This window comes from Pocillopora verrucosa, chromosome 10, assembly GCF_036669915.1.
Source record: "Pocillopora verrucosa isolate sample1 chromosome 10, ASM3666991v2, whole genome shotgun sequence".
Classification (NCBI taxonomy): domain Eukaryota; kingdom Metazoa; phylum Cnidaria; class Anthozoa; order Scleractinia; family Pocilloporidae; genus Pocillopora; species Pocillopora verrucosa.
In genome coordinates, this window is record NC_089321.1 from 8,087,406 (window position 1) to 8,101,761 (window position 14,356).

A 14,356-nucleotide genomic window follows, 5' to 3' on the forward strand; every position below is an offset into this window, starting at 1 on the left:
CTTACGACCCTTCTTTCCTACCTAAATCTAAGAACTTCACATCCCTTGTAAACTGATGCAAGTTCCGAGTTCCTGTAAGTCTTGTTCACCTGTATGTCAAGGTAATTGAAAGCATTGATGTAGAAACTTCAGCGGTACAGTTAACTAAGGTCAAAGCCACAATTGAACAGTGACCATTGAACTCGATACAAGTTCTTACCGCAGATATTATTTCGTATTTCAGCTCCTTATATTTAGGAGAGGTCTTATTGTCCAAAGCCGGGGTATATGTTGAGAAGTCGCCACCAGTTATTTTCATCGTTGCTTCAAAAGTCTCAGTAGCTATGTAAAAAAAGAGATTCAACTTGGCATCTTATAAGTATCCCATGAAAATATAAGATTCCTTTATTTTCACAAACAAACAACTTCAACAGTACTATTTATGATGACCATAGCCTATCAACCGAATAACTTCAACGACACAAGCCTTGTAGCCCTTCCTTAATTGACGACAGACAGGCATTGGAGCCCTAGTGTAAGATTTCTCTAAATTACTATGAAGAAAAATTCTTAAAGATAATTTAGTATACCTCATCGGCTACCTTCAACAAATTTCCTCTCGATTTTAATTTCTACAAAATCATCAGCCGACAGTGGCTTGGACCTTTCTCCTCTACTTTTAAAATGTTATTTACTATTTTGGTACTTACGTTCGCAGATGCCACTGTTTTCTAGCTGGATTAGTCCCGGTGGGCATCTACACTCATAGTATCCAACGAAGTCGTCACAAACCTGATCTTGCCGACACGGTGAGAGATCGCATTCGTTTATTTCTAAGAGAAAAATGCGTATTCATTTTTCATCTAATATTCACCCTGATAGGTTCATTTCTAAGGACAGCACCAAACATTGTGATAAAAATAAGATTCTTCTGTCTATAAAATAAAGCAAACCTGAAAAGAGAACCGATGGAAAGCTGAACAAAAATTACCTCGACAATATGTTCCATTCCCTGTAAATCCCTCTTTGCATGAACAAGAGAAAGATCCCTTAGTGTTTGTACATAGAGCATTCTGGTCACATGGATTGTTTAGGCATTCATTAACATCTAAAAAGATAAACCAAATTACAGATATTATTACACCCATCTTGAAATCACTGGTGGTCCCTGTAATCTGATTGGCTATAATCGGTGCGATTTATTCACGGATTGCACCATTTTTTTGCTTTAAATCGCATCTTTTTCCCAACCAAAGAGCACGCCACACTAAGAACAAAACAACCAATCCAATTTCAAGACTTGCTTGAGCAACCAATCTAATTGCAGGAGAATGAAAGACAAAGAGTATCATATGACAAATTTTGCAACTTTTGCTTCCAAAACTCTTCTTTTCCCCCAAAAAATGGATGAATTCAATTTCATCCCGGCTCACTACTGCATCAATAAAATATTTGAACTTACCAAGTCCTGTATTTGCGCGATTTCGAAATGGATGTAATAAAGTGGTAATTGAACCTCGTGTCGCGCAATTTTGGTCTGAAATCATACTTGTGAAATCACGCGTATGATTGCAACCCAAACTGCTCTCCACTCAGATCAATTACCACTATATATCAACCACATATAATACTATGTACCTCAAGACTGACTGAGAAGGCCGACCGGGAAAATATTTGGCTCGAGGTCACGACGTAAGGACCAAGCACGCAATAAAACCTAAATATTTTCTTGTCTGACCAAACTCGGTCAATAAGCATTTTATCACATCATCGATAGGTATAAAAAATTTTAGGAATTTTCTTTCAACCTAAACTGGACCGATAGACAGCGCAAACCCGATAACCACAAAAAAGATTAACTGAAAATCTTTTCCCCATGTTTTTTCAAGTCAGAACGAGAAACCCACAATTAATAAAAAACCTGCCTTTTCTCAAATTTTCTTTTTTTCTTTTATGGCTTTTGCAACAAATTCGTGTGAGTGCAGAGCTGGACGGCTTACCCGGACCAGCTCATCACAACCCGTCCGGCCCTCAACACGTCAGCTTTCACTATGGTTTCCCGTGGACTTGTGCGTCCGGAGTCATACGGATCATATGATAAAAACTATGATGTGTCGCGAGTTTTCAAAATCCATGGTTAAATAAAACATATTGCGACACGCTTATCCCATTTTACACTTAAAACGTATTACTTGCCATTTCAAGTAAAAAAAACCTACACACCAAAAACTTCTCAAAAAGTAGGGTTAATTAATATATTCAACAACTGCATTCCTCAAAAAAAAACAAATACAAATATAAACTCTTACCAGTAAGCGAGGACGTTATTAAAACCGTCTGAATACTTGAAGGAAATATTCCTAGGGATATGCTTCTCGTAAACTCTAGAGAGGCCCGTTTAGAAACTGTCAGGGCACCAATACTGAAATATCAAGTGATTTCAGGTTAATAAACAAATAAAAAATAAATAAAAAACACATACCACAACAACAACACAAAAAAAGAGACACTCCATATCTAATACGATACGCAAAACCTCTACGTCAAGGATTCAAAGCGCATTCTTCATACCAACCCAAACCATTAGTGTGATACCAACATTCAAGCCACTATTAAAGAAAAACAATCGCCTGCTTTCTCTATTCAAACTCCTAGTAAGCGAAAATGCTAGCAATGAAGGTGATCCCAACACTGACCTTTCTGATGACACCTCGCTACTTTCCCTGCTAATACCATCAGTCGACAATACTGCAACCGATGATGGTGACAGCAGCATTGAATTTGCAAAAGAGTGTCCAACTGTGCTTTGCTTTGATGCCACACTGGAGACTAAAACTGCTGATGACGATTTCTTGCTCTCTCTGCTAACAACAAAAGTCGACAAGGACGCAACTGACGATGGTGATACTGGCAACGAGCTTTCTAAAGATGCTCTCAGTGTGCTTTGTTCTGATGTCACACTCGACTCTATTGTTCCTAACAGGGAGCTGCTGCTTTCCCTGCTACTACCCACAGTGGACGATGGCACAAGCAATGAAGGTGACACGAACTCTGATCTCTCTGAAGACAGTTTGACTGTGCTGTGCTCTGATGGCAGACTGGACAGACTGGAAGCTACTATTGAAGATGACGACTTCTCCCTTTCTCTGCTCACACTCAAAGTACGCGAAAATGCTACCGATGAGGGTGATCCCAACACTAACCTTGCTGATGACACCCCCACTGTCCTTAGCTCCAAAGTCTTACTGGATACCACTAAGGAGGATGGGGATACACTGATTGTACTGCTCACATCAAAAGTCGACGATTTCACTACCGATGATGGCGCTTCCAGCAATGACCTCTCTGAAGACGCCTTCACTGTACTCTCATCCGATGCCAAACTGGACACTATTACTGGTGATAACGATCTGCTGCCTTCCCTGCTAATACCATCAGTCGACAATACTGCAACCGATGATGGTGACAGCAGTAATGAACTTGCAAAAGACTTCACAACTAAGCTTTGCTTTGATGCCACACTGGAGACTAAAACTGCTGATGACGATCTCTTGCTCTCTCTGCTAAAAACAAAAGTCGACAAGGACGCAACTGACGATGGTGATACTGCCAACGAGCTTTCTAAAGATGCTCTCAGTGTGCTTAGTTCTGATGTCACACTGGACTCTATTCTTGCTAACTGGGAGCTGCTACTTTCTCTGCTACTACCCACAGGGGACGAGGGCACAAGCACTGAAGGTGACACAAACTTTGCTCTCTCTGAAGACAGTTTGACTGTGCTGTGCTCTGATGGCAGACTGGAAAGACTGGAGGTTACTATTGAAGATGACGATCTCTGCCTTTCTCTGCTCACACTCAACGTAGGCGAAAATGGTACCGATGAAGGTGATCCCAACCCTGACCTTTCTGACGACACCTCAACTGTCCTTTGCTCCGAAGCCTTACTGGATACTGCTATGGAGGATGGGAATACACTGATTTCACTGCTCACATCAAAAGTCGACGATTTCACTGCCGAGGATGGCGCTACCAGCAATGACCTCTCTGAAGACGCCTTCACTCTACTCTCATCCGATGCCAAACTGGACACTATTACTGGTGAAAACGATCTGCTGCTTTCCCTCCTAATACCATCAGTCGACAATACTGCAACCGATGATGGTGACAGCTGCACTGAACTTGCAACAGACTGTCCAACTGTGCTTTGCTTTGATGCCACACCGGAGACTAAAACTGCTGATGACGATCTCTTGCTCTCTCTGCTAACAACAAAAGTCGGCAAGGACGAAACTGACGATTGTGATACTGGCAACGAGCTTTCTAAAGATGCTCTCAGTGTGCTTTGTTCTGATGTCACACTGGCCTCTATTGTTCCTAACAGGGAGCTGCTGCTTTCTCTGCTACTACCCACAGTGGACGATGGCACAAGCAATGAAGGTGACACGAGCTCTGATCTCTCTGAAGACAGTCTGACTGTGCTGTGCTCTGATGGCAGACTGGACAGACTGGAAACTACTATTGAAGATGTCGATTTCTGGCTTTCTCTGCTCACACTCAAAGTAGGCGAAAATGCTACCGATAAAGGTGATCCCAACACTGACATTTCTGATGACACCTCAACTGTCCTTTGCTCCGAAGTCTTACTGGATACCACTATGGAGGATAAAGATACACTGATTGAACTGCTCACATCAAACGTCGACGATTTCATTACTGAGGATGGCCCTTCCAGCAATGACTTCTCTGAAGACGCCTTCACTGTACTCTCATCCGATGCCAAACTGGGCACTATTACTGGTGATAACGATCTGCTGCTTTCCCTGCTAATATAATCACTAGACAATACTGCAACCGATGATGCTGAAAGCAGCATTGAACTTGCAAAAGACTGTCCAACTTTGCTTTGCTTTGATGCCACACTGGAGACTAAAACTGCTGATGACGATCTCTTGCTCTCTCTGCTAAAAACAAAAGTCGACAAGGACGCAACTGACGACGGTGATACTGCCAACGAACTTTCTAAAGATGCTCTCAGTGTGCTTTGTTCTGATGTCACACTGGACTCTATTGTTGCTAACTGGGAGCTGCTACTTTCTCTGCTACTACCCACAGTGGACGATGGCACAAGCAATGAAAGCGACACGAACTCTGATCTCTCTGAAGACAGTTTCACTGTGCTGTGCTCTGATGGCAGACTGGACAGACTGAAAGTTACTATTGAAGATGACAATCTCTGGCTTTCTCTACTCACACTCAAAGTAGGCAACAATGCTACCGATAAAGGTGATCCCAACACTGACCTTTCTGATGACACCTCAACTGTCCTTTGCTCCGAAGCCTTACTGGATACTGCCATAGAGGATGGGTATACACTGATTGCACTGCTCACATCAAAAGTCGACGATTTCATTTGTGAGGATGGCACTTCCAGCAATGACATCTCTGAAGACGCCTTCTCTGTACTCTCATCCGATGCCAAACTGGACACTATTAGTGGTAATAATGACCTGCTGCTTTCCCTGCTAATACCATCAGTCGACAATACTGCAACCGATGATGGTGACAGCAGCAATGAACTACCAAAGGACTGTACAACTGTGCTTTGCTTTGATGCCACACTGGAAACTAAAACTGCTGATGACGATCTCTTGCTCTCTCTGCTAACAACAAAAGTCGACAAGGACGCAACTGACGAGGGTGGTACTGCCAACGAGCTTTCTAAAGATGCTCTCAGTGTGCTTTGTTCTGATGTCACACTAGCCTCTATTGTTGCTAACCGGGAGCTGCTGCTTTCTCTGCTACTACCCATAGTGGACGATGGCACAAGCAATGAAGGTGACACGAACTCTGATCTCTCTGAAGACAGTTTGACTGTGCTGTGCCCTGATGGCAGACTGAAGAGACTGGAGGCTACTATTAAAGATGACGATCTCTGCCTTTCTCTGCTCAGACTCAAAGTAGACGAAAATGCTAGCGGTAAAGGTGATCCCAATACTGACCTTTCTGACGACACCTCAACTGTCCTTTGCTCTGAAGTCTTACTGGATACTACTATGGAGGATAAGGATACATTGATTGAACTGCTCACATCAAAAGACGACGATTTAACGACCGAGGATGGCACTTTCAGCAATGAACTCTCTGAAGACGCCTTCACTGTACTCCCATCCGCTGCCAAACTAGACACTATTACTGGTGATAATGACCTGCTGCTCCCCCTGCTAATACCATCAGTCGACAATACTGCAACCGAAGATGGTGACAGGATCAATGAACTACCAAAGGACTGTGCAACTGTGCTTTGCTTTGATGCCACACTGGAAACTAAAACTGCTGTTGACGATCTCTTGCTCTCTCTGCTAACAACAAAAGTCGACAAGGACGCAACTGACGAGGGTGGTACTGCCAACGAGCTTTCTAAAGATGCTCTCAGTGTGCTTTGTTCTGATGTCACACTGGCCTCTAGTGTTGCTAACCAAGAGCTGCTGCTTTCTCTGCTACTACCCACAGTGGACGATGGCACAAGCAATGAAGGTGACACGAACTCTGATCTCTCTGAAGACAGTTTGACTGTGCTGTGCTCTGATGGCAGACTGGAGAGACTGGAGGCTACTATTAAAGATGACGATCTCTGGCTTTCTCTGCTCACACTGAAAGTAGACGGAAATGCTAGCGATAAAGGTGATCCCAATAATGACCTTTCTGACGACGCCTCAACTGTCCTTTGCTCTGAAGTCTTACTGGATACTACTATGGAAAATAAGGACACATTGATTGAACTGCTCACATCAAAAGACGACGATTTCACGACCGAGGATGGCACTTTCAGCAATGAACTCTCTGAAGACGCCTTTACTGTACTCTCATCCGATGCCAAACTGGACACTATTAGTGGTGATAATGACCTGCTGCGTCCCCTGCTAATACCATCAGTCGACAATACTGAAACCGATGATGGTGACAGCAGCAATGAACTACCAAAGGACTGTGCAACTCTGCTTTGCTTTGATGCCACACTGGAGACTAAAACTGCTGATGACGATCTCTTGCTCTCTCTGCTAAAAACAAAAGTCGACAAGGACGCAACTGACGATGGTGATACTGGCAACGAGCTTTCTAAAGATGCCCTCAGTGTGCTTAGTTCTGATGTCACACTGGACTCTATTGTTGCTAACTGGGAGCTGCTACTTTCTCTGCTACTACCCACAGTGGATGAAGGCACAAGCAATGAAGGTGACACGAACTCTGATCTCTCTGAAGACAGTTTCACTGTGCTGTGCTCAGATGGCAGACTGGACTGACTGAAAGTTACTATTGAAGATAACGATGTCTGGCTTTCTCTACTCACACTCAAAGTAGACAAAAATGCTACCGATGAAGGTGATCCCAATACTGACCTTTCTGATGACACCACAACTGTCCTTTGCCCCGAAGTCCTACTGGATACTACTATGGAGGATAAGGATACATTGATTGAACTGCTTACATCAAAAGCTGACGATCTCACTGTCGAGGATGGCACTTTCAGCAATGACCTCTCTGAAGACGCCTCCACTGTACTCTCATCTGATGCCAAAGTGGACACTATTACTGATGATAATGATCCGCTGCTTTCCCTGCTAATACCATCAGTCGACAATACGGCAACCGATGATGGTGACAGCAGCAATGAACTTGCAAAAGACTGTCCAACTGTGCTTTGCTTTGATGCCACACTGGAGACTAAAACTGCTGATGACGATTTCTTGCTCTCTCTGCTAACAACAAAAGTCGAAAAGGACACAACTGACGATGGTGATACTGGCAACGAGCTTTCGGAAGATGCTCTCAGTGTGCTTTGTTCTGATCTCACACTAGACTCTATTGTTGCAAACAGGGAGCTACTGCTTTCTCTGCTACTACCCACAGTGGACGATGGCACAAGCAATGAAGGTGACACGAACTCTGATCTCTCTGAAGACAGTTTGACTGTGCTGTGCTCTGATGGAAGACTGGACAGACTGGAAGCTACTATTGAAGATGTCGATTTCTGGCTTTCTCTGCTCACACTCAAAGTAGGCGAAAATGCTACCGATAAAGGTGATCCCAACACTGACCTTTCTGATGACACCTCAACTGTCCTTTGCTCCGAGGTCTTACTGGATACCACTATCGAGGATGGAGATACACTGATTGAACTGCTCACATCAAACGTCGACGATTTCATTACCGAGGATGGCCCTTCCAGCAATGATTTCTCTGAAGACGCCTTCACTGTACTCTCATCCGATGCCAAACTGGACACTATTACTGGTGATAACGATCTGCTGCTTTCCCTGCTAGTATAATCACTCGACAATACTGCAACCGATGATGGTGACAGCAGCATTGAACTTGCAAAAGACTGTCCAACTGTGCTTTGCTTTGATGCCACACTGGAGACTAAAACTGCTGATGACGATCTCTTGCTCTCTCTGCTAACAACAAAAGTCGACAAGGACGCAACTGACGATGGTGGTACTGTCGACGAACTTTCTAAAGATGCTCTCAGTGTGTTTTGTTCTGATGTCACACTGGACTCTATTGTTGCTAACTGGGAGCTGCTACTTTCTCTGCTACTACCCACAGTGGACGATGGCACAAGCAATGAAGGTGACGCGAACTCTGATCTCTCTGAAGACAGTTTGACTGTGCTGTGCTCTGATGGCAGACTGGAGAGACTGGAGGCTACTATTGAAGATGACAATCTCTGGCTTTCTCTACTCACACTCAAAGTAGGCAACAATGCTACCGATAAAGGTGATCCCAACACTGACCTTTCTGATGACACCTCAACTGTCCTTTGCTCAGAAGCCTTACTGGATACCGCCATAGAGGATGGGTATACACTGATTGCACTGCTCACATCAAAAGTCGACGATTTCATTTGTGAGGATGGCACTTCCAGCAATGACATCTCTGAAGACACCTTCACTGTACTCTCATCCGATGCCAAACTGGACACTATTAGTGGTAATAATGACCTGCTGCTTTCCCTGCTAATATCATCAGTCGACAATACTGCAACCGCTGATGGTGACAGCAGCAATGAACTACCAAAGGACTGTGCAATTGTACTTTGCTTTGATGCCACACTGGAGACTAAAACTGCTGATGACGATCTCTTGCTCTCTCTGCTAACAACAAAAGTCGACAAGGACGCAACTGACGAGGGTGATACTGCCAACGAGCTTTCTAAAGATGCTCTCAGTGTGCTTAGTTCTGATGTCACACTGGCCTCTATTGTTGCTAACCGGGAGCTGCTGCTTTCTCTGCTACTACCCACAGTGGATGATGGCACAAGCAATGAAGGTGACACGAACTCTGATCTCTCTGAAGACGGTTTGACTGTGCTGTGCCCTAATGGCAGACTGGAGAGACTGGAGGCTACTATTAAAGATGACGATCTCTGGCTTTCTCTGCTCAGACTCAAAGTAGACGAAAATGCTAGCGATAAAGGTGATCCCAATACTGACCTTTCTGACGACACCTCAACTGTTCTTTGCTCTGAAGTCTTACTGGATACTACTATGGAGGATAAGAATACATTGATTGAACTGCTCACATCAAAAGACGACGATTTCACGACCGAGGATGGCACTTTCAGCAATGAACTCTCTGAAGACCCCTTCACTCTACTCTCATCCGATGCCAGACTGGACACTATTACTGGTGATAATGATCTCCTGCTTTCCCTGTTCATACCATCAGTCGACAATACTGCAACCGATGATGGTGACAGCAGCAATAAACTTAAAGACTGTCCAACTGTACTTTGCTTTGATGCCACACTGTAAACTAAAACTGCTGATGACGATCTCTTGCTCTCTCTGATAACAACAAATGTCGACAAGGACGCAACTGACGATGGTGATACTGGCAACGAGCTTTCTATAGATGCTCTCAGTGTGCTTAGTTCTGATGTCACACTGGACTCTATTGTTGCAAACAGGGAGCTACTGCTTTCTCTGCTACTACCCACAGTGGACGATGGCACAAACAATGAAGGTGACACGAACTCTAATCTCTCTGAAGACAGTTTGACTATGCTGTGCGCTGATGGCAGACTGGACAGACTGGAAGCTATTATTGAAGATGACGATCTCTGGCTTTCTCTGCTCACACTCAAAATACGCGAAAATGATAGCAATGAAGGTGATCCCAACACTGACCTTTCTGATGACACCTCAACTGTCCTTTGCTCTGAAGTCTTACTGGATACCACCATGGAGGATGGGGATACACTGATTGAACTGCTCACATCAAAGGTCGAGGATTTCATTACCGAGGATGGCCCTTCCAGCAATGACTTCTCTGAAGACGTCTTCACTGTACTCTCATCCGATGCAAAACCGGACACTATTACTGGTGATAACGATCTCCTGCTTTCCCTGCTAATAACATCAGTCGAAAATATTAAAACCGATGATGGAGACAGCAGAAATGAACTTGCAAAAGACTGTCCAACTGTGCTTTGCTTTGATGCCACACTGGAGACTAAAACTGCTGATGACGATCTCTTGCTCTCTCTGCTAACAACAAAAGTCGACAAGGATGCAACTGACGATGGTGGTACTGGTAGCGAGCTTCCTAAAGATGCTCTCAGTGTGCTTTGTTCTGATGTCACACTGGACTCTATTGTTGCAAACAGGGAGCTGCTACTTTCTCTGCTACTACCCACACTGGACGATGGCACAAGAAATGAAGGTGACACAAACTCGGCTCTCTCTGAAGACAGTTTGACTGTGCTTTGCTCTGATGACAGACTGGACAGACTGGAAGTTACTATTAAAAATGACGATCTCTGGCTTTCTCTGCTCACACTAAAAGTAGGCAAAAATGCTACCGATGAAGGTGATCCCAACACTGACCTTTCTGATGACACCTCAACTGTCCTTTGCTCCGAAGTCTTACCGACTACTATGGAGGATGGGGATACACTGATTGCACTCCTCACATCAAAAGTCGACGATTTTACTACCGAGGATGGCGCTTCCAGAAATGATATCTCTGAAGACGCCTTCACTGTACTCGCATCCGATGCCAAACTGGACACTACTACAAGTAATAACGATCTGCTGCTTTCCCTGCTAATATCATCAGTCGACAATACTGCAACCGATGATGGTGACAGCAGCAATGAACTTGCAAAAGACTGTCCAACTGTGCTTTTCCTTGATGCCACACTGGAGACTAAGACTGGTGATGACGATCTCTTACTCTCTCTGCTAACAACAAAAGTCAACAAGGACGCAACTGACGATGGTGCTACTGGCAACGACCTTTCTAAAGATGCTCTCACTGTGCTTTGTTCTGATGTCACACTGGACTCTATTGTTCCTAACTGGGAGCTGCTGCTTTCTCTGCTACTACCCACAGTGGACAATGGCACAGGCAATGAAGGTGACACGAACTCTGATCTCTCTGCAGACAGTTTGACTGTGCGGTGCTCTGATGGTAGACTGGACACACTGTAAGCTACTATTGAAGATGAGGACTTCTCCCTTTCTCTGCTCACACTCAAAGTAGGCAAAACCGCTACCGATAAAGGTGATCCCAACACTGACCTTTCTGATGACACCTCAACTGTCCTTTGCTCCAAAGTCTTACTGGAGACCAATATGGAGGATGGGGATACACTGATTGAACTGCTCACATCAAAAGTCGACGATTTCATTATCGAGGATGGCCCTTCCAGCAGTGACTTCTCTGAAGACGTCTTCACTGTACTCTCATCCGATGCCAAACCAGACACTATTACTGGTGATAACGATCTGCTGCTTTCCCTGCTAATACCATCAGTCGAGAATATTAAAACCGATGATGGTGACAGCAGCAACGAACTTGCAAAAGACTTTCCAACTGTGCTTTGCTTTGATGCCACACTGGAGACTAAAACTGCTGATGACAATCTCTTGCTCTCTCTTCTAACAACAAAAGTCGACAAGGACGCAGCTGACGACGGCGATACTGGCAACGAGCTTTCTAAAGATGCTCTCAGTGTGCTTTGTTCTGATGTCACACTGGACTTTATTGTTGCTAACAGGGAGCTGCTGCTTTCTCTGCTACTACCCACAGTGGAAAAAGGCACAAGCAGTGAAGGTGACACGAACTCTGATATCTCTGAAGACACTTTGACTGTGCTGTGCTCCGATGGCGGACTGGACAGACTGGAAGTGACTATTGAAGATGACGATCTCTGGCTTTCTCTGCTCACACTCAAAGTAGGCGAAAATGCTACCGATGAAGGTGATCTCAACACTGACCTTTCTGATGAAACCTCTACTGTCCTTTGCTCCGATGTCTTACTGGATACAACTATGGAGGATGGGGATACACTGATTGAACCGCTTACATCAAAAGTCAACGATTTCACTAACGAGGATGGCCCCTCCAGCAGTGACCTCACTGAAGATGCCTTCACTGTACTCTCATCTGATGCGAAACTGGACACTATTACTAGTGATAACGATCTGCTGCTTTCCCTACTAATACCATCAGTCGACAATACTGCAACCGATGATGGTGACAGCAGCAATGAACTTGCAAAAGACTGTCCAACTGTCGTTTGCTTTGATGACACACTGGTGACTAAAATTGCTGATGACGATCTCTTGCTCTCTCTGCTAGCAACAAAACTCGACAACGACGCAACTGGCGATGGTGATACTGGCAATGAGCTTTCTAAAGATGTTCTAAGTGTGCTTTGTTCTGATGTCACACTGGACTCTATTGTTGCTAACAGGATGCTGCTGCTTTCTCTGCTACTACCCACAGTGGACAATCCCACAAGCAATGAAGGTGACACGAGCTCTGATCTCTCTGAAGACAGTTTGACTGTGCTGTGCTCTGATGGCAGTCTGGACAGACTGGAAGCTACTATTGAAGATGACGATCTCTGCTTTTCTCTGCTTACACTCAAAGTAGGCGAAAATGTTAGCAATAGAGGTGATACCAACACTGACCTTTCTGATGACACCTCAACTGTCCTTTGCTCCGATGTCTTACTGGATACAACTATGGAGGATGGGGATAAACTGATTGCACTGCTCACATCAAAAGTCGACGATTTTACTACCGAGGATGGCCCTTCCAGCAATAACGTCTCTGAAGACGCCTTCACCGTACTCTCGTCGGATGCCAAACTGGACACTACTACTGGTGATAACAATCTGCTCCTTTCCCTGCTAATACCATCAGTCAACAATACTGCAACCGATGATGGTGACAGCAGCAATGAACTTGCAAAAGACTGTCCAACTGTGCTTTGCTTTGATGCCACACTGGAGACTAAAACTGCTGATGACGATCTCTTGCTCTCTCTGCTAACAACAAAAGTCGACAAGGACGCAACTGACGATGGTGATACTGGCAACGAGCTTTCTAAAGATGCTCTCAATGTGCTTTCTTCGGATATCACAACGGACTCTATTCTTGCTACCAGGGAGCTGTTACTTACTCTCCTATTACCCACAGTGGATGATGGCACAAGCAATGAAGGTGACACCAACTCTGATCTCTCTGAGGACAGCTTGACTGTGCTTTGCTCTGATGGCAGACTGGACAGACGTGAGAGACTGGACAGACTGGAACCTACTATTAAGGATGACGATCTCTGGCTTTCTCTGCTCACACTCAAATTAGGCGAAAATGCTACCGATGAAGGTGATCCCAACATTGATCTTTTGGATAAAACTTCAACTGTCGTTTCCTCCGAAGTCTCACTGGATACCACTATGGAGGATGGGGATACACTGATTGCACTGCTCACATAAAAAGTGGACGATTTCACTACCAAGGATGGCGCTTCCAGCAATGACCTCTCTGAAGACGCCTTCACTGTACTCTCATCCGATGCCAAACTGGACACTATTACTGGTGATAACAATCTGCTGCTTTCCCTGCTAATACTACCACTCGACAATACTGCAACCGATGATGGTGACAGCAGCAATGAACTTGCAAAAGACTGTCCAACTGTGCTTTGCTTTGATGTCACACTGGAGACTAAAACTGTTGATGACGATGTCTTGCTCTCTCTGCTAACAACAAAGGTCGACGAGGAGGAAAGTGACGATGGTGATACTGGCAATAAGCTTTCTAAAGATAATCTCAGTGTGCTTTCTTCTGATGTCACACTAGAATCTACTGTTGCTAACAGGGAGCTGCTGATTTCTCTGCTACTACCTAGAGTGGACGATGACACAAGCAATGAAGGTGACACGAACTCTGATCTCTCTGAAGACAGTTTGACTGTGCTGTGCCCTGATGGCTGACTAGAGAAACTGGAAGCTACTATTGAAGATGACGATTTCTGGCTTTCTCTGCTCACCCTTAAAGTAGGCAAAAATGTTAGCAA

The 14,356-nt window shown here is 44.6% G+C and overlaps 1 protein-coding gene across 1 annotated transcript in view; it reads right to left on the reverse strand.

Annotated features, from left to right (window-relative positions):
* The window catches only part of LOC136283650 (pneumococcal serine-rich repeat protein-like), a 33,352-nt gene that overhangs the window by 5,904 nt on the left and 13,092 nt on the right, over positions 1-14,356 (reverse strand). Inside the window, exons 2-7 of the mRNA XM_066172839.1 lie at positions 2,676-14,330; positions 2,289-2,401; positions 971-1,087; positions 690-812; positions 200-321; positions 22-89 (exon numbers count right to left, since the gene is read on the reverse strand). Of these exons, the coding sequence (XP_066028936.1) occupies positions 22-89; positions 200-321; positions 690-812; positions 971-1,087; positions 2,289-2,401; positions 2,676-14,330 (12,198 nt within the window). The remainder of the gene's footprint in view (positions 1-21; positions 90-199; positions 322-689; positions 813-970; positions 1,088-2,288; positions 2,402-2,675; positions 14,331-14,356) is intronic.